This window comes from Mizuhopecten yessoensis, unplaced genomic scaffold (genome assembly GCF_002113885.1).
Source record: "Mizuhopecten yessoensis strain PY_sf001 unplaced genomic scaffold, ASM211388v2 scaffold8949, whole genome shotgun sequence".
In the NCBI taxonomy this organism is placed as follows: domain Eukaryota; kingdom Metazoa; phylum Mollusca; class Bivalvia; order Pectinida; family Pectinidae; genus Mizuhopecten; species Mizuhopecten yessoensis.
In genome coordinates, this window is record NW_018407803.1 from 488,623 (window position 1) to 514,916 (window position 26,294).

General features: G+C 37.0%; 1 protein-coding gene across 1 annotated transcript in view; it reads left to right on the plus strand.

The window, feature by feature from the left end:
• The first annotated feature begins 18,622 nt into the window (after positions 1-18,622).
• LOC110456926 (aminopeptidase Ey-like) overlaps positions 18,623-26,294 on the plus strand; it is a 33,671-nt gene continuing 25,999 nt past the window's right edge. The window contains exon 1 of the mRNA XM_021507996.1: positions 18,623-18,996. Within this exon, the coding sequence (XP_021363671.1) occupies positions 18,696-18,996 (301 nt within the window). The 5' untranslated portion in view covers positions 18,623-18,695. The remainder of the gene's footprint in view (positions 18,997-26,294) is intronic.

A 26,294-nucleotide genomic window follows, 5' to 3' on the forward strand; every position in this document is an offset into this window, starting at 1 on the left:
TTATTGTCTGGTAAAGATTAGAAACACTGAACTGTATAATGGTTCTAGAGTTATTGACTGGTAAAGATTGGAAACACTGAACTGTATAATGGTTCTAGAGTTATTGTCTGGTAAAGATTGGAAAACACTGAACTGTATAATGGCTCTAGAGTTATTGTCTGGTAAAGATTAGAAACACTGAATTGTATAATGGTTCTAATCTTTACCAGACAATAACTCTAGAACCATTATACAATTCAGTGTTTCTAATCTTTACTAGACAATAACTCTAGAACCATTCAGACTATTCCAGGAAAGCTTGTACACATATCAGGCTAGTCCTGTAGTCGTGTCTTTAGCTTTTGGGAGATTCTCATTTTCAACATCTTTCCTGTTACCATATGGAAGCAAATGCCCCAAAATACAAAAGGTAATGATTCCTAGATTCAACTTGAGAACTATTTTAAACATGTGTATGAAACCTTGTGCAAACATCAGACTAGTGCCCTAGTGGTGACTTTTGTTACCATTTTGTGTTTTACCGTCCCTATAACCGTAGTGTTTTGAAAAACATAAACAGTAAAAGACAGAAGATAAGGTGATGGAACACAGTTATATTGTTGATTTGTATGTATGTCTGTTTCTGTGGCCGTCTAGCTGTTTTTCAGGGCACAGGGGATAATCCCACAGTTTGCTGTGCCTTATTACTTAGAAAGAGATATATATTGTAGAATTCAAATTGGGGTCTCAATGGTAGCATTCATACTTATAATCATTCCACTATCAAGAATGTTGTCAATAAAATTATTGAAGAAATCAAACTTGGTTATGTTACTAGACTGTTGTAAGCTGTCACTGTAAACTTCTTCATATGATCCTGACTCAGTATTATGAGAATCTATGACGTCATATAAAAAAATGATATGGTATTGTATGGAGAAGGGCGTTATGTGATGTGTGCAGCATTATCAACTGTGAGACATCATTATTAACTGTGAGACATCATTTAATTTATTTGTCTTAAATTTCCTATCAGGGTTATTGTTATTTCAAACAAAGTAACAACTACTTCTGATCTTGAATTTTAAAATTTGATTTGGCTTAGAGAGTACCAACAAATAAATAAATTTAAACTGTATCTGTATAACAAGTTAACAATAATGAAACAAATTTGTCGTGAAAAGTGTCTTAATGTGGGAGGAAAACGGAATATCCAGAGATAACCAAAATAAAATCTGGTCTGGCAGGTGACCTAACACCATTTCATGTCCGATGTTGGCGAGAGCCTATATCTATCAGACCACCCGGGTACTAAGACCAATAACACACTTACGGTGATGAGTAGCTTATAAACATGTATACTTAAGCATTGAACTGTTTTTGTATGGTATTTATGATCTATTTGAATGACACAGCTTTGCAAGCAAACAACATAATGCGCGCTAGCGCATTATTTTTTGTTTGCTGGCAAAGCTGTGTCATTCAAATAGATCATAAATACCATACAAAAGCAGTTCAATACTTATATTTACGTTTTCTCTGCCTCTTATCTTCTTTTTTAACTTATAATTTATATTTAAAATTAAAAATGCCCGCCTTATCAACAGTCCACACAATTTCGTTCAATAGTTTGAACAGCGTATTGTCGCGTGCTGGTTGGCAAACAAAGTAGTACTTTGAAATTTTAACAAACACTTCAATTTTATTCCACAATTCAGTATCAATACAATTGCGTATGATATGTCTATATGGTGATTTAATTTCGCGCATGGACAAATACAGTGAACACCGTAAATCCGACCTTGCCCTCAATGAGGGAGTTATTTTTGGAAGTTAATTCAAACTTTTCTCTTTGCTCGTTTTGTGAAGAATCCAGGCGTGAATGTATTTGTTGATTGTATGGGAACCCGACAACAGTCGGTAGATCCTATAACAATCTGGTTACTTGACATGTCGTCAGAAACTGAGGAACTGTGGATGCGAGACGCTTGAAACTGATAGCGTTTGATCTTGCGACGAAGCACAGGTTCGTTACAAATGTCTGAAATGTTTATGTGTGCAGTAGGTCTATAGAATATAGACAATTGTAACGAACCCCTGTAGATCAGTGCAGTGTAACAGACGATATTTCTGATAAATTGCATGCGCGTTAAAATTGTTTCCATTGCCGTCATTGGCGATTTCAACCAATATGCATTTTGTACGATATTGCAGACCTTGGTCTTGTTTTCGTTGTAATAAAAGTGTTTTTTATTTTATTTTTTATTTTGCACATTAATTTACAATGACATTGTCAAATCTCATAATGCCCAGCGATATTTCAGCAGCCGTCATGTTTATTTATATTGGATATTGTAGTTCCGGTCAGTGTTGTATTAATACGCTAAGAATTGTGTCTCGTGATGCATGGTAATTAAAGTCCCATCAACAACACAGCTTTCAAAGAGGCTATATAGTGACAATGCCATGGTTACACAGTAATGGGTAGCTTATCAACATGTACACATGGAGTTAGATTACACAGTGATGAGTAGCTTGTCAACATGTATACTTTGAATAAGATTACACAGTAATGGGTAGCTTATAAACATGTATACTTGGAATTAGATTACACAGTGATAGACAGCTTATAAACATGTATACTTTTAATTAGATTACACAGTAATGGGTAGTTTATAAACATGTATACATGGAATTAGATTACACAGTGATGGGTAGCTTATAAACATGTATACTTGGAATTAGATTACACAGTGATGAGTAGCTTATAAACATGTATACTTGGAATTAGATTACACAGTGATGAGTAGCTTATAAACATGTATACTTGGAATTAGATTACACAGTGATGAGTAGCTTATAAACATGTATACTTGGAATTAGATTACACAGTGATGAGTAGCTTATAAACATGTATACTTGGAATTAGATTACACAGTGATGAGTAGCTTATAAACATGTATACTTGGAATTAGATTACACAGTGATGAGTAGCTTATAAACATGTATACTTGGAATTAGATTACACAGTGATGAGTAGCTTATAAACATGTATACTTGGAATTAGATTACACAGTGATGAGTAGCTTATAAACATGTATACTTGGAATTAGATTACACAGTGATGAGTAGCTTATAAACATGTATACTTGGAATTAGATTACACAGTGATGAGTAGCTTATAAACATGTATACTTGGAATTAGATTACACAGTGATGAGTAGCTTATAAACATGTATACTTGGAATTAGATTACACAGTGATGAGTAGCTTATAAACATGTATACTTGGAATTAGATTACACAGTGATGAGTAGCTTATAAACATGTATACTTGGAATTAGATTACACAGTGATGAGTAGCTTATAAACATGTATACTTGGAATTAGATTACACAGTGATGAGTAGCTTATAAACATGTATACTTGGAATTAGATTACACAGTGATGAGTAGCTTATAAACATGTATACTTGGAATTAGATTACACAGTGATGAGTAGCTTATAAACATGTATACTTGGAATTAGATTACACAGTGATGAGTAGCTTATAAACATGTATACTTGGAATTAGATTACACAGTGATGAGTAGCTTATAAACATGTATACTTGGAATTAGATTACACAGTGATGAGTAGCTTATAAACATGTATACTTGGAATTAGATTACACAGTGATGAGTAGCTTATAAACATGTATACTTGGAATTAGATTACACAGTGATGAGTAGCTTATAAACATGTATACTTGGAATTAGATTACACAGTGATGAGTAGCTTATAAACATGTATACTTGGAATTAGATTACACAGTGATGAGTAGCTTATAAACATGTATACTTGGAATTAGATTACACAGTGATGAGTAGCTTATAAACATGTATACTTGGAATTAGATTACACAGTGATGAGTAGCTTATAAACATGTATACATGGAATTAGATTACACAGTGATGGGTAGCTTATAAACATGTATACATGGAATTAGATTACACAGTGATGAGTAGCTTATAAACATGTATACTTGGAATTAGATTACACAATGATGAGTAGCTTATAAACATGTATACTTGGAATTAGATTACACAGAGATGTTTAGCTTATAAACATGTATACTTGGAATTAGATTACACAGTGATGAGTAGCTTATAAACATGTATACTTGGAATTAGATTACACAGTGATGGGTAGCTTATAAACATGTATACACGGAATTAGATTACACAGTGATAAGTAGCTTATAAACATGTATACATGGAATTAGATTACACAGTGATGAGTAGCTTATAAACATGTATACATGGAATTAGATTACACAGTGATGAGTAGCTTATAAACATGTATACTTGGAATTAAATTAGAGGTTTATTATTGACAGGTCAAGGTCACTGTTTCTATATAAAGATTTGATGATAATTGCTCAAAGTTCATGAACACATTTAAAAGAAAAGAAGAATGTTACTTTTGTTTTACATGTACATTATGTATATACTTAAGCTACATGAATGTTGTTCAGTTTTGAAATTATAATTTTTCGTTGTCTGTGTTTTTAGACTTGTTTTTTTAATTGTAAACTAGATAAAAAGAAATGTGGAGGAATAACTCTCATTTAGCCTTTTGTTGTTTTATATAATGTATACATAATTTTCAGTTTCAGAAATGAATGGTTGTTAATAATTTCAAAAGAATCTTTGGCAAATTGTATCATGTTGGAAATTGTATCATGTCAAAAAGTCTTATATATATATTTATACATTGTATTATTATAATTTTTGTTTATACATTGACTGTGATTTATATTTTTTAAATAGGTTGTTATATGACCTGCTGTCTGGTCCTTTCAATCTCTTTTGTTTCTGTAAAAGCAAATTACGCAGATTTTATAAGATAATTATACTCGTGTATATATAATCTTGAATAAATTAAATGTGAGATGTCTGATAGAACGCTAGGATGCTCTTCCCTGTTTATTACATAAGTATGTGTCTAATTGTTTTTGGGACTGTACATTCGGTGGCCAAGAGAATACCAGAATTGCACATTACAATGAAAACAACATGTGTACTAAATATGATTCACTAATACTTCAGATCTTGATACTAATTTATCAGTATATGGTAATTTGTATGTTAATATACAAAAATACCACTGTACCAAATGAAAAATCGCTGTATTAAACGTGTAGTTTTAGTATAGATATAATATTCATGTATTAACAAGAAATAAAAGAGTGAAATGGAACACAAAATAGTCATGTTTTACATTGACGTCTGAGATAGTTGGATTATAATTACAATATATATGTTTACTTAGACCATGCTTTTAAGAAGTGATATTGTTGTCATCTCCCAGGAACTTAAAAGTCGTTTTTAAAACATTTTTTACTGTAAATAGCTAATTGTATGCATCCCCAGTGGTTTATTGTGCATTGCAACATGTTTTACTGTTTTTAGGTCACCTGAGCTTTGCTCAAGCGACCTATTCCAATCACTTTCCGTCCGTCGTCGTGCGTCGTGCGTAAACTTTTTACATTATCAACTTCTTCTCAAGAACCAGTGGATGGAATTTTTTCAAACTTAAGAATCATCCTTGGTAGATGAGGCTACCAAACTGTAAAATTGGGATTCCTACCCCAACCCTAGGGGCCAGGGCGGGGCCCCAAAGGGAAAATTAACCAATATTTCAAAAATCTTCTTCTCCAGACTCAGAGGTATTACAGTCATTTTATCTGCATGGATAGAAAGATCATCAGGGGCTTTATTTAAATTGTAAATTTCAGGACCCCCGATCTATCCGTTCTCCCTTGGGGAGGTGGTAAAGTTTACTATAGTTAATAAAGGGAAACAACACTTTTGGGTATATTTTGACAATTTCTGTTGGAAATTATTTTTACTTGGTCAGAATCATCTTTGGTGGATGGCGGTATCACATTGTAAACTTGGAATTCCTGCCCCATCCCCAGGGGTTAGAGCGGGGCCCCCAAGGGAACATTTACAAATATTTTACAATTCTTATCCTTTGATGACATGACAAGTATTGTATTTCACTTAGTTTACATGCTGATTTCCACATCACATTTAAACAATAAAATAAAGCTACCAGTACCTATGATATAACTCAGGTGACCGCTAAGGCCCTTTGGCCTCTTGTTAGAATTTACTTAGGTCTTTCTGATTTTTATATAATGTGACAATAGAGAGCTAGTTACTTATATCTCCTAGGCTTTGTTATAAAGTGCTTTACTGTCAATTACTTAAATTTCTCTGGGGTTCATACGAAGTGTGTTGCACTATTAAGAACTAATTTTTACATCTCACTCAGGATCATTCTTACTACCTTTAAATCAGCTTTACAGTCGTATTATGTTATTAAATACACAAGAAGTGGGATAAATGGAATGTGGATTTAAAAATTCAAAAAACCTTAAACATCCTCTTTTCAAAAAGGTTTCTTCTTACTGAACTTTGGACTTCTGTACCTTCTTTATACTGAACTATGAGAGCTTTCTTTTCAGACCATATGAATATTTAGTTGTAAATCATTTTGGAGCTTATTTTATTAAATGCACATCAAAGATAAAAAAAAAATAGATGGAGAATATGATTCAATACCTGGTTGACGGTATTTTTGTTGAATTAAATATTTCAGCAGACTAAAGACGTTCCTATGGGAACAAACTGTGCCCCTCTTCAGGATGATTCGTTTTTGTTTTCTCACAACACTAAATTTATTAATGATGTTATCAGGAATGGTAACAAAAACCTAGCCAAGTCCTTTTTCAGATATATTGACAATGCACTATCTTTAAGTAACAAAACAAATTGGTCACCTAGATCGTATACACCCTCTAAAGCTTGAAATCAAAGACACGTCCAGCCCAGACTTTTCTACTCCAGACGCTTAAATCCTCGACCTTTCAGGGTTAGACACTACATGTAACTGTTTTTGTTTGGTAGTCCACAGAACTAGTTGAATATATTACTAACTAGTACTTTGTCAATGTAACTAGTCCAAGATTTCCTGATAAGGACAAAATTGCGATCTACAACATGAATCATCAAAAGTAATTGACTGTAGGAGACTTAAAATAACTACTAGACTATAAATATATGGTAAAGTTTTAGGACAATTTTGACAATCATCATGCAATATATCTTATTTTTAGCAGTTTTCTAAATTTTAAAAAAGAAATGTTCTTATTTTATAACCATATTTTTCACAAGTCCAAAGGACCAGTTAGGTTAGGTGATTCACTAGTCCTTGCTGAAATCTACTAGTCCAGGACTAGCGGATTAGTGTTAATGTCGACCCCTGCCTTTACTTACGACATGACCAACTGGGACGACTTACTAAGTACTAAGCTATACGATAAGAGGAACGATTTCGACTTTCTGATCGTGATTTTCCCTTTTCTTGATAGAAACGTCCCTGCTTCCTCTTTTTACGGTGTTTATATATCGCAGTTGATTCGGTATTCAAGATTTTGCGACGAATATCCTGACTTCCATGACCGACACCGACTGCTGATGAACAAACTCACAACAGAGGAATGCAGGAGATGCAGGTTGATGAAGACTAGGGACAAGTGTTATGGTCGACATCACGATCTCATGGGGAAGTGTGCTATTTCTTTATGTGATATGAAAGTTGATGTTTTGATTATGCTCATTAGTGTGTCTTGTGGTTTTATAGTCACTACCCCGGTTCTCGGTATGAGGACGTGACATTACTTTGGTTTGACGTATATTTACGTGAGTGTTGTCGATGAAGTAGAAGACGCTTACCTTTCCGGAACACTTTGTCTTTTCACGGACAAAGCTCAGGTGACCTATTTCGATCACTTTCCGTCCCTCGTTGTGCGTACACTTTTTACATTTTCAACTTCTCTCAAGAACCAGTTGATGGATTTTTTTCAAACTTGTTCAGAATCATCCTTGGTAGATGAGACTACACAATTGTAAATTGGGATTCCTACCCCAACCCCAAGGGCCAGGGTGGGGCCCCAAAGGGAAAACATAACCAATATTTCAATAATCTTCTTCTCCAGACTCAGATGTACTACAGCCATTTTCTCTACATGGATAGACAGGGGCTTTATTGAAATTATAAATTTCAGGACCCCCGAGCTATCCGTTCTCCCTTGGGGTGGGGGTAAAGTTTACTGTAGTTTATATAAGGAAACAACACTTTTGGGCATATTTTGACAATTTTCCGTAGGAAATTATTCTTACTTTGTGAGAATTATCCTTGGAGGAGGATGGTTTTAAAATGTAAAATTGGGATTCCTACCCCAACCCCTGGGGCCAGGGTGGGGCCCCAAAGGGAAAATTAACCAATATTTCAAAAATCTTCCTCTCCAGACTCAGAGGTACAACAGTCTTTTTCTCTGCATCGATGGAAAGATCATCAGGGGTTTAATTGAAATTGTAAATTTCAAGACCCCCGGGCCATCCCTTCTTGGGGAGGGGGTAAAGTTTCATATAATTTATATAGGGATTTATATACAACTAAAACACGATAAACAGGTTATCTGTTTATTACACATGTTTGCATAAAACATGAATAAGATACATTAGGAAGTACATTTATACATTATTAACATTTGGCATATGATCAGGGGCTACTCACTCTACATGCTTAACATACCCTTAATACAACTTAAACTTAACATCAAGACTCCAAAAAGACACATAGCGAAGAGGCTTGACTCTGCCGAACTCCAGAGAAGCGACTTGACTCTAAGACTTGAAATAGAATAGACCTAGAGAAGAAGCTTGATTCTACTGAACTGCAGAGAAGCGAATTGACTCTAAGCATTCCTTGAGATGTTGATACATATATAGAAGCTACTGACATAGTAAATGAATAATATTACAATTAATAAAGTATTGGGGGTAAAATTCCCCTGGAAATAAAAGCCTGGAATTAAAACATGGGTTAAAGAATAAATTACAAAGAGTGAGTAACCCACCTAACAATATAAGGAATAATATACAGGAAGAAACAGGTCACAGTATGTGAGAAAAAAAGTACATCATAGGTGAATCTGGGGACGGTGGGTGGGTACATAAAAACAAACGCGATGATAATCCGCCAAAAACAAAGAATGAATAGGGTGCTGTCAAAATTAATACTAATACCACTCTAGGGGATAACGCTGATTGGTCAAAATCTACCCCACTCATTAGCATAAAGATATCAACAACCTTTATAGAGACGCATATGACCAACTACGATATCAAGATGGATACAACAAAGGAAATAAACCTGCCAAAGCACATATTCTTGTAATAAGCAACACAAAGAGAAGATACAAAATGTAACATGTACATTTAAGTGCATTTTTAACATAATGAATTCGCGACTAAACGAAACATACACTAAACAAGCCATGCAGGAGAAGTACATATAGTTGTATACAAACTATAATTTAACATTTAACAAGTCAAATTATCATTTGATATACAACTAAAACACGATAAACAGTTTATCTGTTTATTACACATGTTAGCATAAAACATGAATAAGATACATTAGGAAGTACATTTATACATTATTAACATTTGGCATATCAGGGGCTACTCGAGCTCACTCTGCTAGCTTAACATACCCTTAATACAACTTAAACTTAACAAGCGAGCACGAGGTCAATGAAGGGATCGAACAAACCCATTTTGCTCGACAAGGTGGAACACACTTTTCTCAGTATATCACATGTAATAGGAAAACGCTTTGTCGATGAAAACACATTGGACTTCTTGATAGCTCGCAAGATGTATGACAGTCTAAGAGTATTCGCGAGTGGATCACCTAAACTATAGCGGATGTAATGGAAACGTACAACCGCAAAGTAAAGTTTAATGGTGTCATACCTAATACCTAGCGCTGTTTGACAATGTGTAACATAACGTATCAACAAGTCTTCAGATACTGGAGGAAGAGAATCCACAGGAAAACCGATTCCTTGTAGAAGCATGAAAGCCCGAAAACAATTCAAACCTGATCTGTAGGTAGCTAGAGTCCTCTCATTTAAGTCATGGTTCCACAAATCGTCCACTTCGTTGCTCAGCTCATCATTAAAGATGACGTGGGAAGACATTGAACGGGAAGAACTTCCGCCAGAGGTGCAAGCTTTCTGAAACGTTGAATCTGGAACCAAGAAATAGCATCAGCAATGTTATTAAGTTTTCCAGGAATGTGCACAGCATGAACGACAAAGTTGTTGACAGCAGAATGATAGGTAAGTTTGCGCATAAGCCCCATTATGCTTTTCACTTTTGAGCGCCCTTTAGAAATAATTTCTACAGTGGCCAAATTGTCACAATGAAACAAGATACTTTTCTCATGCCACTGATGGCCCCACAAAACACAAGCCATCACTATGGGGGTAAAGTTCAAAAAGAGCCGTAGATGGGTCTTGTTTCTTCAGACTGGGAGGGAAGACACCCTGAAACCACTTGTTCATGAAGCATCAGTAAACGAATGTGAGTCAGCAGCAGCTGTAATATGGTCGTCCAAGAAGAAGGATACTCCGTTCCAATTACACAAGAAAAGGGACCACATGTTGATATCAGCGCGACACTTCTGTAAGTTTGACATGATGATGTAACTTACGGAAACAACACTTTTGTGTATATATACTTTTACAATTTTCTGTAGGGAATTATTCTTACTTGGTAAGAATTATCCTTGAAGGAAGATGGTTTTAAAATGTAAAATTGGGATTCCTACCCCAACCCCAACGGGCCAGGTCGGGCCCAAAAGGGAAACTTTACAAATATTTCAAAAATCTTCTTCTCCAGACTCAGAGGTACTACAGTCAATTTCAGTGCATGGATAGAAAGATCACCAGGAGCTTTATTGAAATTGTCAATTTCAGGACCCCTTAGCCGTCCGTTCCTCCTTGGGGAGGGGGTAAAGTTTACTATAGTTTATTTGGGGAAATAACACTATTGGGTATATTTTATCCATTTTCAGCAGAAAATTATTCAAACTTAGTCAGAATCATCTTTGGTGGATGAGAGTATTTCATTGTAAAATTGTAATTCCTGCCCGATCCCCAGGGGCTAGAGCGGGGCCCCAAAAGGAACATTTACCAATATTTTATAATTCTTATCCTTTGATTACATGATAAGTATTGTATTTCACTTAGTTTACATGCTGATTTCCAAATCACATCTAAACAATAAAATAAAGCTACCGGTACCTATGATATAGCTCTTGTGTTTTTTAACTCTTTGAACCTTATTTAGTGGTCTTCATGTGAATCTTTCTCTTGTTCATATTTTGCCATAGTTTGATTCCTTTTGAATTTGAAATACGGTTTTGTTGACACTTCGGTATTCTCTTGTTTTTTGACCCCGTGGATTGCAGTATAAACTTTAACCGAAGAAGACTACATAAACTTATGACCCCGGGATTCAACATGAACACGGTTTATTGTATAGATCCCAGAGGTTTGTTACTTAGAAAGTCCTGGTTTACTGTAAAGATCTACTTCCATAGTTCCCAGGGGTTTGTTACATCTGTAGTTCCCATGTGTTTGTTACATCCGTAGTTCCCAGGGGTTTGTCACATCCGTAGTTCCCATGGGTTTGTTACCTCCGTAGTTCCCAGGGGTTTGTCACATCCGTAGTACCCATGGGTTTGTTACCTCCGTAGTTCCCAGGAGTTGGTCACATCCGTAGTTCCCATGGTTTTTTTTACCTCCGTAGTTCCCAGGGGTTTGTCACATCCGTGGTTCCCATGGGTTTGTTACATCCGTAGTTCACAGGGGTTTGTCACATCCGTGGTTCCCATGGGTTTGCTACATCCGTAGTTCCCAGGGGTTTGTATCATCCGTAGTACCCATGGGTTTGTTACATCCGTAGTTCCCATGGGTTTTTCACATCCGTAGTTCCCAGGGGTTTGTTCCATCTGTAGTTCCCGGGGGTTTGTCACATCCGTAGTTCCCATGTGTTTGTTACATCCGTAGTTCACAGGGGTTTGTCACATCCGTGGTTCCCATGGGTTTGCTACATCCGTAGTTCCCAGGGGTTTGTCACATCCGTAGTACCCATGGGTTTGTTACATCCGTAGTTCCCAGGAGTTGGTCACATCCGTAGTTCCCATGGGTTTGTCACATCCGTAGTTCCCAGGGGTTTGTTACATCCGTTGTTCCCAAGGGTTTGTCACACCCGTAGTTCCCAGGAGTTTGTTACATCCGTAGTTCCCAGGGGTTTGTTACATCTGTAGTTTCAAGGGGTTTGTTACATCCGTAGTTCCCCGGAGTTGGTCACATCCGTAGTTCCCATGGGTTTGTTACATCCGTAGTTCCCAGGAGTTGGTCACATCCGTAGTTCCCCTGGTTTTTTTTACCTCCGTAGTTCCCAGGGGTTTGTCACATCCGTAGTACCCATGGGTTTGTCACATCCGTAGTACCCAGGGGTTTGTTACATCTGTAGTTCCCAGGGGTTTGTTACATCCGTAGTTCCCAAGGGTTTGTCACACCCGTAGTTCCCAGGAGTTTATTACATCCGTAGTTCCCAGGGGTTTGTTACATCCGTAGTACCCATGGGTTTGTTACATCCGTAGTTCCCAGGGGTTTGTTACATCCGTAGTTCCAAAGGATTTGTCACATCCGTAGTTTCCAAGGGTTTGTTACATCTGTAGTTCCCAGGGGTTTGTCACATCCGTAGTTCCCATGGGTTTGTTACCTCCGTAGTTCCCAGGAGTTGGTCACATCCGTAGTTCCCATGGGTTTGTTACCTCCGTAGTTCCCAGGAGTTGGTCACATCCGTAGTTCCCCTGGTTTTTTTTACCTCCGTAGTTCCCAGGGGTTTGTCACATCCGTGGTTCCCATGGGTTTGTTACATCCGTAGTTCCCAGGAGTTTGTCACATCCGTAGTTCCCATGGGTTTGTTACCTCCGTAGTTCCCAGGAGTTGGTCACATCCGTAGTTCCCCTGGTTTTTTTTACCTCCGTAGTTCCCAGGGGTTTGTCACATCCGTGGTTCCCATGGGTTTGCTACATCCGTAGTTCCCAGGGGTTTGTCACATCCGTAGTTCCCATGGGTTTGTCACATCCGTAGTTCCCAGGGGTTTGTTACATCCGTAGTTCCCAAGGGTTTGTCACACCCGTAGTTCCCAGGAGTTTGTTACATCCGTAGTTCCCAGGGGTTTGTTACATCCGTTGTTCCCAAGGGTTTGTTACATCCGTAGTTCCCATGGGTTTGTTACACCCGTAGTTCCCAGGGGTTTGTCACATCCGTAGTACCCAAGGGTTTGTTACCTCCGTAGAGGGGGTTGTTACATCCGTAGTACCCATGGGTTTGTTACATCCGTAGTTCCCAGGGGGTTGTTACATCTGTAGTTCCCAGGAGTTTGTTCCATCCGTAGTTTCCAAGACATCCGTAGTTCCAAAGGATTTGTCACATCCGTAGTTTCCAAGGGTTTGTTACATCTGTAGTTCCCAGGGGTTAGTCACATCCGTAGTTCCCAAGGGTTTGTCACACCCGTAGTTCCCAGGGGTTTGTTACCTCCGTAGTTCCCAGGGGTTTCTCACATCCGTAGTACCCATGGGTTTGTTACATCCGTAGTTCCCAGGGGTTTGTCACATCCGTCGTACCCAGGGGTTTGTTACATCCGTAGTTCCCAGGAGTTGGTCACATCCTTTGTCACATCCGTAGTACCCATGGGTTTGTCACATTCGTAGTTCCCAGGGGATTGTTACATCCGTAGTTCCCAGGGGTTTGTGACATCCGTAGTACCCATGGGTTTGTTACATCTGTAGATCCCAGAGGTTAGTCACATCCGTAGTTCCCAAGGGTTTGTCACACCCGTAGTTCCCAGGGGTTTGTTACCTCCGTAGTTCCCAGGGGTTTCTCACATCCGTAGTACCCATGGGTTTGTTACATCCGTAGTTCCCAGGGGTTTGTCACATTCGTAGTTCCGATGGGTTTGTTACCTCCGTAGTTCCCAGGGGTTTGTTACATGTGTAGTTCCCAGGGGTTTGTTACATCCGTTGTTCCGAAGGGTTTGTCACACCCGTAGTTCCCAGGAGATTGTTCCATCCGTAGTTCCCAGGGGGTTGTTACATCTGTAGTTCCCAGGAGTTTGTTCCATCCGTAGTTTCCAAGACATCCGTAGTTCCAAAGGATTTGTCACATCCGTAGTTTCCAAGGGTTTGTCACATCTGTAGTTCCCAGGGGTTTGTTACATCCGTAGTTCCAAAGGATTTGTCACATCCGTAGTTTCCAAGGGTTTGTCACATCTGTAGTTCCCAGGGGTTTGTTACATCTGTAGTTCCCAGAGGTTAGTCACATCCGTAGTTCCCAAGGGTTTGTCACACCCGTAGTTCCCAGGAGATTGTTCCATCCGTAGTTCCCAGGGGGTTGTTACATCTGTAGTTCCCAGGAGTTTGTTCCATCCGTAGTTCCCAGGGGGTTGTTACATCTGTAGTTCCCAGGAGTTTGTTCCATCCGTAGTTCCCAGGGGGTTGTTACATCTGTAGTTCCCAGGAGTTTGTTCCATCCGTAGTTCCCAGGGGGTTGTTACATCTGTAGTTCCCAGGAGTTTGTTCCATCCGTAGTTCCCAGGGGTTTGTGACATCCGTAGTACCCATGGGTTTGTCACATCCGTAGTACCCAGGGGTTTGTTACATCTGTAGTTCCCAGGGGTATGTTGCACCCGTTGTTCCCAAGGGTTTGTCACACCCGTAGTTCCCAGGGGTTTGTTACCTCCGTAGTTCCCAGGGGTTTCTCACATCCGTAGTACCCATGGGTTTGTTACATCTGTAGTTCCCAGAGGTTAGTCACATCCGTAGTTCCCAAGGGTTTGTCACACCCGTAGTTCCCAGGGGTTTGTTACCTCCGTAGTTCCCAGGGGTTTGTCACATCCGTAGTACCCATGGGTTTGTCACATCCGTAGTACCCAGGGGTTTGTTACATCTGTAGTTTCCAGGGGTTTGTTACATCCGTAGTTCCCATGGGTTTGTTACACCCGTAGTTCCCAGGGGTTTGTCACATCCGTCGTACCCAGGGGTTTGTTACATCCGTAGTTCCCAAGGGTTTGTCACACCCGTAGTTCCCAGGAGATTGTTCCATCCGTAGTTCCCAGGGGGTTGTTACATCTGTAGTTCCCAGGAGTTTGTTCCATCCGTAGTTCCCAGGGGTTTGTGACATCCGTAGTACCCATGGGTTTGTCACATCCGTAGTACCCAGGGGTTTGTTACATCTGTAGTTCCCAGGAGTTTGTTCCATCCGTAGTTCCCAGGGGTTTGTCACATCCGTAGTACCCATGGGTTTGTTACATCTGTAGTTCCCAGAGGTTAGTCACATCCGTAGTTCCCAAGGGTTTGTCACACCCGTAGTTCCCAGGAGTTTGTTCCATCCGTAGTTTCCAAGGATTTGTCACATCCGTACTTTCCAAGGATTTGTCACATCCGTAGTTCCCAGGTGTTTGTCACATCCGTAGTTCCCAGGGGTTTGTCAAATCCGTAGTACCCATGGATTTGTTACATCCGTAATTCCCAGGGGTTTGTCACATTTGTAGTTCCCATGTGTTTGTCACATCCGTAGTTCCCAGGGGTTTGTCACATCCGTAGTACCCAAGGGTTTGTTACCTCCGTAGTTCCCAGGGGTTTGTTACATCTGTAGTTCCCAGGNGTGTGGTTTACTGACGAGACCAACTTATATAGTTCCTAAGGGTTTGTTATAAGCGTGGTTTACTGACGAGACCAACTTAATTAGTTCCTAGGGGTTTGTTATAAGTGTGGTTTACTGACGAGACCAACTTATATAGTTCCTAAGGGTTTGTTATAAGTGTGGTTTACTGACGAGACCAACTTATATAGTTCCTAGGGGTTTGTTATAAGTGTGGTGTACTAAAGAGACCAACTTCTATAGTTCCTAGAGGTTTGTTATTAAAGTGGTTAACTATTTATAACGCACATTATATCTTTATTGTCCTGTCAACCTAAGACTTTCGACATTTATTAGAATCGTAATAACTGATGCATTCCTAACTGTAAAGTTGTTTGCTTTATTTGGTTTTCTACATCGTCATACTGAGTGCTTCTTTCATATGTCTAAATAATTGTTATTTGTAAAATGTTGACTCTGGTGGTGCACTATCAGTCCCCGAGGTCGTCCACAACCTTGTAGTTTCTGGAACAATTTACATGAAATACTAGGTAGATAATAATTTATCTGATGCAGCCGGTAGTTGTATATTGTAATGTTGAGTGTTCAATAAAGTTCTGTTCTGTAATGGGTCTTATAGGCACCTTTCCCCTTTGACTGTATTTCTCCAAATGTTGGGCAACTCTTTAGACTTCTGTTTCCATTCTACTGAACTTTTGTACCAGACAAGCCGTAATTTGATGAAATGGCCGTATGGAGCGGCAACACGTTAATTGTGTCTGATTTTGCGCCCCGTTTTGTTTTGTTTAAATAGATGCTTCTTCACTGCGTATTTCTAGCAATTGTTTTACTCAAGAAAAGGACAGATTCCCAATTTATCATCTACATACAAACTAGTATTGACTGTTCTTCGCTTAAAAACAAAATATGTTTAAAAACTACTGTTGAAATATTTGTACAATGAAAAATCACAATAACTCAATGACTCACCTCCATGAATCAGAATTAGACGGAATAAAGTTCCAAGTAATCCTTAATTGTTTATATCTTAAATTCTTATTCCGCATATTTATGAAACAGAACTTGGGACTTTCTAAAGTTTCCATTATAGTTCAATAACTATTTTAAATAATTGAACTGCTCTATTATCGTCATCACATAAATGATGTTCAGTTCCTCTTACTGTCCTAACTTTTCTAAACAAAATGGTTGTTTTCTGGGTATAAACAGTCAGGTAACATTTCTCAGACAGAAAAAATAATAATAAATCAAGAAAGTTTTGAAGTCCTTTTTTTTCTTTCTACTTCAACTTTATTTCCTAGCGCCTTGCTTGGTAACCCCTAACTTTTGACTTGAATGTTGAGCGTTCGCCCAGGTGAGGAAGGCAATGGGTTCTATCCCCAGGCCGGAACATACCAAAGTTCTTAAAAACTGTAGTTGTTATTCCCTGCTTAACGTTCAGCATTAAGGGGATTGGCAACAGCTGGTTCACCCGTTGTCAGTTTAGTGTGAATGGGCAGAATGCTGTGCTTGGTGCCTTTGGCATAGCATTTTAGTGAGATAGCACTATAAGGTCGGCATCAGATCCGCGCTATCACAAGGACCCTGTTTCCTGCATACACACACACAAGCACGCATACACTACACACACGGAGGCACGTCCTTAAATGACCTTAGCTGTTAATAGGAGATAAACAACATCAAATCAAACCTATCCACAGACTGACAGACTAGATTCACCACGGCGTCAGCATGGACATCACAGAATTCAGGCCTAGCGTCAAACCTATCCACAGACTGACAGACTAGATACACCACGGCGTCAGCATGTACATCACAGAATTCAGGCCTAGCGTCAAACCTATCCACAGACTGACAGACTAGATACACCCCGGCGTCAGCATGTACATCACAGACTGACAGACTAGATACACCACGGCGTCAGCATGTACATCACAGACTGACAGACTAGATACACCCCGGCGTCAGCATGTACATCACAGAAATCAGGCTGACCGTCAAACCTATCCACAGACTGACAGACTAGATACACCACGGCGTCAGCGTGTACATAACAGAAATCAGGCTGAGCGTCAAACCTATCCACAGACTGACAGACTAGATACACCACGGCGTCAGCATGTACATCACAGAAATCAGGCTGACCGTCAAACCTATCCACAGACTGACAGACTAGATTCACCACGGCGTCAGCATGTACATCACAGACTGACAGACTAGATACACCACGGCGTCAGCATGTACATCAAAGAAATCAGGCTGAGCGTCAACTTTAGCTCGTATCCGATATTAACTTCAATATCAACTGCATTCCGTAGTCGTTTATGTATATTATTTACAAAATAATTGAAAAAGAGTAATTCAATAATATTATATAATAGAAATAAAGCAGTTTTGCCCAACCCTCTAGGGAATGTCATATTGTATAAGTATACTGTTCTAATTTGTTAAAATAATTGGCGTGAAGATTCTTTGCGGTTTTGTTTTGCAAATTTCTTGCCATAAATAAATGTCTGCGTCTGTAAACGGTTGCGACCAAGTTGAGGGAGCAGAAACTCGTCTTTGTATTGATCGCTGATATAATGGTTGACATCTTGCTCGTCACTAAGTATACCTGGCCTTTAAAACAGACTTGAAAATCCATAATAGATATATCGTACCTTTCATGTTTGTTTAATACAGTTTTGCCATCCAGAGATTCTACTTTCATAATGTGTTCAAAATATCACCTTCGTTCCTTTTGTTCATGTTATGGGACTTTTCTTACCAAAATTATAAAGACCTCCATGTATTATGCCTCTTTTTTTGTCTTCATTAAATATTTTGGGACAGTTCCTGTAAGTTTTATATTTACGTCTGTAATTCTTCATTGCTCCACGGTTTGCCGTCTGGTCGGTCAACATTTGCTGAACTTTGAAGATTACATTTTATTTTTTAAGTAGCACCGTTATAAAGCAATCAAGTAATATACCGATACTTCAGTGCTGTAGTGGCGCAACTTTATGGCAGTGTCACACGGGAACGTGGTGTACTAGACCCGAGACACATGTGACTGATAGCCCAGTTCATACATTACCATGTTCAAATCTACTGAACGATTCAGTTTTTCCGACATGGATGATTACACGGGAGAGAACAAACGCTCCGGATCTAGGACGAGTGGGACGCTCTGTCAGGTGTCCGTAACCACAGGATTCATTCTTACTTTCCTCTTCTTGGCTATAGCGGTTGGGATAGGGGTAATTGTGAACTTTGCAGGAAACAACAAGAATGTGACATGTTCCTGTCAGTGTGGAGACGGAATGACAACGCCCCACCCCCCGGACTACATACCACAAGCCTGTAAGGCACTTGCGCTGGAGGGAAACAAGGAACTTTGTATGTACATTTTGTTAAACCACACTGTTTTATACATTTTACATTAGTATTAGTCAAAACCTTTACACTATTTTTTTTTTATTTCAACAAGCAATTTCTCATAAAGACCGTTCATTGACGGTAGTGAATGTTTAATTATTTAATATTTTAATGTATTTGTATAATGTTAAGAAAATAATTAGGCAGTTTGAGAAAACACGTGAAATGACATGTTTTGTGTGTCAAAGGCAGTCGTACCCCGAAACATCATGGGGACATCATGACAGATACCACATGTGGTATAGGATATTGTAACCTGAGCACATTTCCTTTTTTAGAGTTCATGATGTCTTTTGATGGTTTTTACTGTTCCTGTGTATTGGTTCTGGGTTTGTTCTTTCATTCATTCATTCATTTATTCGTTCATTCATTCATATCTTTATTCCTCCAAACATGAAGAGTTCAATGCAATACACACTTATCTTAAATAAACATTAAATATAAGAAAATGTATACAGTTATCAAATAATGTACAATGACTGAAAAATGTAAGGAAGACAAATAATGCATTCCTGTACACTAAACAAATGCCTTGCTTTCAACTAGTTTAAAACAAAAATAAAGTTATTTATAAGGACTCATACTTTACTGGATACAATACAACTATCTGGTACAAGAAACAAGAAGATCGTCGTGTTCTTCAAAAATATCTCGAATAAGTTCAGCAGGAGAGCCAATAAACGTGGTTATATGAGTTTACCGACTCGCCTGGTCCAGTGTAACGTTCACCTCAACAGGGTAGTCGTAGTCGTTGAGAAGACTGTGTTGCGTAAAGCTAACACTTCTTCGCCAGAGCAGTCCAAGATACAATGTGCAACTGTATCGGCTACAGGTATATTACATCGTGCACATGCTATTCACAATCTGGAGAAGTAATCACAAGTTTTGCAGCATAAACATATGTTCTACTTAAGTAGGGAAAACATTTTGATAATTACGAAATAATCGAAGGACTGATGCCACATTGCAGATACACACATCTAGAAAGGTCTCTTGGGAGGAGGAGACACTGCTTCCAGTCAGTAGTATATTTACACAATAACACGTCCTTTATTAGACGTTTCCAAGATTTAACCCCTAGACGAATTCCACGATAGGCATGAAAAGAAAACAATAGACTTATATAACTTCGTACCTGTCATTGGATTGATCCCAGTACCGAAAAGGTTACAATGGAGTAGGGCAAAACATTGACTTCTTAGCTTGTTCACAGTCTCATTGATTTAACAATATAACCTTTGACCATTCAATCTTGACCATCAAAATCTAATTAGGTGTGCAACTCGATGTTACCATGCTATGGTGAAACTACATGTATATCTGACAATGGGATTGCGAGATAATTGCATACACGCTCTTTACGTCAAAAATGGTCAAACGTTACCATAGATATTTTATTTTTGACCACTGCTCACCACAATATGCTAAAGTGTAGAACTCTATGTTGCCTTACTATCATTTAAGTATAAACTTAATCTGTTGAGGGGATCGTCAGAAATATTGTTCAGTCTTTGACTACGGACAACCACGCACTTACGCATGTAAATAATATAGAAAATTATATAAAATTATCAAAATTCATAATGTAGTTTAAAAAGTATCATTCATGTTTGTCTTATGAACAGAATGATATTCATAGTTGATATTTTCCACTACTGCATGTCGTTGCTATTATATATCCCAAACAAATTCAGATGGCATTCATGTAGACTGTAAATGCAGTGGCACATCATTATTAGGACGTCATCATAATTGTATATATAACGTTGGAAACCCTTGACCCTCCAAAGGAGATGGCTATGCTATTCATTGAACAAGCATACGTGATACATACACTGATTTGAACTGAATTAGGCATATTTATAACATATTTTAATTTCTATTACATCAAAATACTCAAAAGATGGTAATTTTAAGCATTGTGTTGAGATGGTCTTTACAGTCTAATTGTGTATGACACACCGCAAGCAAAAAAATATAATGCAGTAGCGCATAAAATACTTTATAAAATACTTTCTGCCTACAAAGGTGTGTCATTCATGTAAACACCATATCAACACAGTTCAAAGCTTACCACTATATGACACTGGCACAATATAACACCAACAAGTTCGGATGACATTCATATTAGCTATGAATACCATTGCCCACGTGTTAACGTCATCAATGTTTCGTGACATCATAATTATAACATTAGATACCACTGACTTCCTTGATGGCTGTTCTTTTCATCAAACAGGCATACACGGTCCTCATATTTGTTTCAACAAAATGCAGAAATGTTATTAAAACTAAATCAATTTTCCATGAGACATAATATTTGAAAAGTGGTAAATGTCATAGCTGAGCTGCTTTCAGTTGGAATTCAAGTCAATATGGATAATTGTTCGCTTCATGAATTAGTCACGTACATGTACCAGTTGGCAATCATCCTAAAATGAATACCATCTGATTTCGGTATGGTTATATACCGACACTGACAATTGATTACAATATAACATAAGGGATAACGTGTAGCATTGTATTGAAGGACTCAACTACAAACGATAAACAATTAAGAAGAATATAACAATCGTCTCGCTTTACATACACAATTCACAAACTTTCTATCAATTATTCGTAAAAGCATTTGGTCTCTCTACCTCAAATAAGGGTTGACGATCACTGTCGCCCTCAGCCAGTTTGCTAGATCTCACCACACTGTAACTCAAATTAATCTTATGATATATTAATTACAAATCCTGAGAGCATACATGTACGATGTTGTACGGTCTTTATATGTATCAGTTACGTTATTGATACATATACAAATATTAATCAGTGTTATAAAATGTAACCAGGGTGACAATATGTACTTATTCACAAACACAACTACTGGATTATTTAAAAAGATATTATCTTATTTCTAAATGAAGTTTTGATGTATTTCTGAGTAATGAATATAATTATGAATATAATATTGGGATTTCCTTGTTATATATTTGAACACTTGCGAGGGACAACCCTGTGTAATCTTTTGTTTTATCATGGTTAACAGGTGATAAATGTAAGTTTTCAATCGATCCTTCTTCACAAATACGTCGCAAAACACCATAAATTGTTGGAAGATGGTGTCCTTTTTGTTCAGATATTTGATTTGGGTTTCTTCCCGATTCGTGCAAAGATTTGATGACACTTTTCTCTGATAGAGACAGTTCTCTCCGTTTGGGCGGCATCTGTTTACAACAGTCGACTTTCGCAGATGACCAAAATCACTTCCGGTGACCCATGATCCTTTGCATAGCATGTGTGGAAGAAGGGGCATAACCCTTACATACTTTCCGAGGAATGCCCCTTTTGATCAAAATAAGTAATCCGGATGTAAAATGACGTCGTTAAAATTATCTTCATTTTTCTGAAACACAAATCTCATCGTTTTATAATATGTTCGGAGAGATGATCTGGAATTTCTAGATGAGGAAATTTATTTGGATACAGGTTTTAATTCTTTACTTCATTAGTATACACCGTTTACAGACGGTATATGTTACATAACTTTTGATATTTTTGTTGTCATATGATGATTTAATGAAATGTGTTGTAAAAGGCACTTCTATATTTCCTCGATACCAAATAATATATTTGGTTTTTTAGCCCACCATCACCCACCATTCTAATCACCATGCGTCCGTGGTCTGTCGTCCGTCCTTAAACAATTCTTGTTATCGGTATTTCTCAAGAAGTACCAAAGGTTTTTTTTCTCAAATTTGATATGTAGGTTCCCCTTGGTCCTAAGCTGTGCAGGGCAACTTTCGAGACTGATCGGATAAACAACATGGCCGACTGGCAGCCATCTTGGCTTTTGATATTGAAAGTTTGTTATCGCTATTTCTCAAGAAGTACCAGAGGGATCTTTCTCAAATTTTATATGTAGGTTCCCCTTAGTCCATAGCTGTGCATGGCAATTTTTGAGACTGATCGGATAAACAACATGGCCGACAGGCAGTCATCTTGGATTTTGATAGTGTAGGTTTGTTACCGCTATTTCACCGGAAGAACTAGAGGGATCTTTCTTAAATTTTATATGTAGGTTCCTCTTTGTCCTAGCTGTGCAGGGCAATTTTAGAAACTAATCGGATAAACAACATGGCCGACAGGCAGCCATCTTGGATTTTGATAGTGAAAGTTTGTTATCGCTATTTCTCGGGAAGTACGGGAGGGATCTTGCTCAAATTCATCTAGGTTCCCTTTGATCCCTCGTTGTGCATGTTATATTTTGAGACTGATCATAAAAACAAAATGGATTAAAAGAAGAACTAAACAGATCTTTCTCATACTGCAATGATCGATTCTATTTCTTTCACATTAAGTACGGTACTAGTAAATATGTGAAATGACAAACTCACTTTGAAGGTTGGCTTTCATACACATTAGTATTAAGTTTAGATCAAAAGTTACCTCAAGGTGCATTTACTGTTAACATGACTCGATCAAACAGATTAGAGGAAAGAAGAGAAAAGATCGAACTAACAAAGAACTAATGAAGATGGTACAAAGGTGGGCGTCAAGATCCCTCTGGGATCTCTTGTTTTTGTAATGTTTTAGTTTTCAGAATTTTGGTACCAGTACATTTTACAACATTTAATATGTATACTTATCAGCACGCTCACTGTTTTACCTTCATTCAACAACTCATACTTTGCCTTTATTTACCGATTTTAGATTGATAATGTATTCTAATAAATCAACAACTCAAACAAAAGGAAAATAATTTATAGTATATGTTAATAAAGCAAAAACATGTTATTTTGACGTGAACATTTTAACATTGAACTTCATTTTGTGTACTGTTTTTTGGCAAAAAGAAAAGAAAGAGATACAGAAAAATTGGAGGAGGCAATAAAGAAGTAGGAATGAGGAATATGGTGTCTTATGACATGACAATGATTTACTATTAGATCAGTTTCGTAATATGTATGTGAAAAGTCTAATGTTTATATACTATTTTATGTTATGAATATTTGTTTTGTTATGGAGAATGCTTTTTTTTCCATTCATTATTAAAGTTATTCAGATAAGTATCACCTTAACCCGTAGCAATATATTTTTGAGTATTATATATTTCCTTAATTAATTAATTTAGAGCTGGAATTGATAAGCGAGTCTGCATACATATAGCCTTATACATGTATATATTATAGCTTTATATTTAGAACTACTAGATCATCTTCATTGTTTTTTCCATTATAGAAACCAAAGATAAAAAAATTCTTTATTAAAAGCAAATGGGACAAATAGCAAATCTAATAGAAATTCGAAATCTGCTAAAAACTTTTTCAAATTCCCATAATGCATGGACTATTGTTTCATTTTCAGTTTTACAATGAAAACAATAAGGATATTCAGCTATTTTGAATAGGTAGGAATAAGATGTTAAGATATTATTATTAATTCTAAACTGAAGCCATTGCAATTTTTTTTTATTTCGGGTAACTTTAAAGGGATATATATTTGTCTCTATATTTCTTCATTAAAATTTAAAAAATCTTCCCATTTCTTTCTCCCAGTGGGAATTAAATCATTTTCGCATAATACTTAATAAAAATCTTGTACTTAGTATTCCCTTTTTGCTTTTGAAAAATATTTCCAAATTAAGAGGTATATAAGGATAGTTCATAATACCTTGATATGTAAGAAAATCTGTATTAAGGATGAACTCGTTTTGATCTGGTGTAACGGGTTTTTGTAATATTTAACAAATTATGATAGGTTTAATAGCAAACACACATCTGAAAAACATGTCAAAAACCTAGATGTCTGTTGTTTGTAGATAATTTTTTACAAGAATTTGAAAAAAATGACCAATTTGGCGGCCATTTTGAAAAAGTGTATTTATGTGAATTTCTTGCGCTTGACAAAGGGCAAAATTTCACTTTTTTGACACTAGATTGATCACTTAATTTGTTATTGTGTCACCATTTTTAAATGTAGCAGGTTCAATTTTGCTGTACAACTTTATAATGTTCAATATGATTAAAATAATATGCAAAAAAGTGGAAAGTTATATATTATTGGTATTTTTTTTTTTTTACATATTAGGGTAACTGAAGCACTTTTGATTTTTGACCCCGAAAAAGGTGAAAAATAACACAAATAATAATGGGACAAAAAAAGAAGCACACCGACCCCCCATTTTTGTGGCTGTTTTAGAAAGAGAAACACAATTTCTTTTGGTTCATTGAATACTAAAAAAAGTTTAATACAGTTTTTTTTTTTTTATATCAAGCGTTTAATCTGCAAAAAATGGTGAAAAAACGTGCTCTTTTTCATTAAAAATTAGGGGTAGGGGAAACTAAAATCGCCTTTCTGAGTAAAATGAATAAGTTTAAGAAATTTTTCTTCCATAATTTAAAAGAAAATAATATTTTTATCAATTCTACAAACATTCATACATATCTGATAACACACTTGAAAGAAATAGTATGAATTTGTTCTGCAAATGGTCAAAACCCGAAAATTCACCTAAAATCACCTATTGTGTTAAATTGGTATCTTTGACCGATCATAGCACAAAAACGAACACACGGACAAATATTTGTTTTAGCATTTTCTACTATGCCATTACTTCCTTTTTCCAAAAATCAACATAAGAAAAGAAGTTTAATACAGGAATTTTTTGACTTCTCAGAGGTGTACATCCTTAATGTGAAATTTCTCTATAAATTCTTGATAATTGTAAAATATACCATTACCCTTTTCTTTAACTAAGTCATCAATTATTATTACCCCTTTTCTAAACCATTCCTTGAAAAAAAATCCTATTTTCTATCTTAATTGAATTGTTGAACCAGATAGATATATTGAAGAAAATAATTTTTTTTTATATTCCAAACTTTCAAAAAAAAAATAGCTATCTTTTCAGAATGGATTTTTACAATTCTGCTGGCATTAAAAAAAACCTATATACCACAATTTGCTAAAATATCTGTATTTCAAAATGTTTTAAATGATACATTCCATTTTCCCTCTGATGTATACAGTCTACGGATCCAGGTTAATTTTAATGAGTCTATGATACAGAATAATATGACAAAGGATGCACTAAAACAACAAAAGGAACCAATGGGAGGAATAACATTATAGAAAAAAGACCGGAGTTGTATCGATTCAAATATGTTCCTTTTTGTCGTTTTGTGTTGATGCTTTTTTTTATTTTTCAACTTTTCGTTCTGTTGTATACATAGCACACTCCATAAACACATTCAAATTGTGCCCCCCCC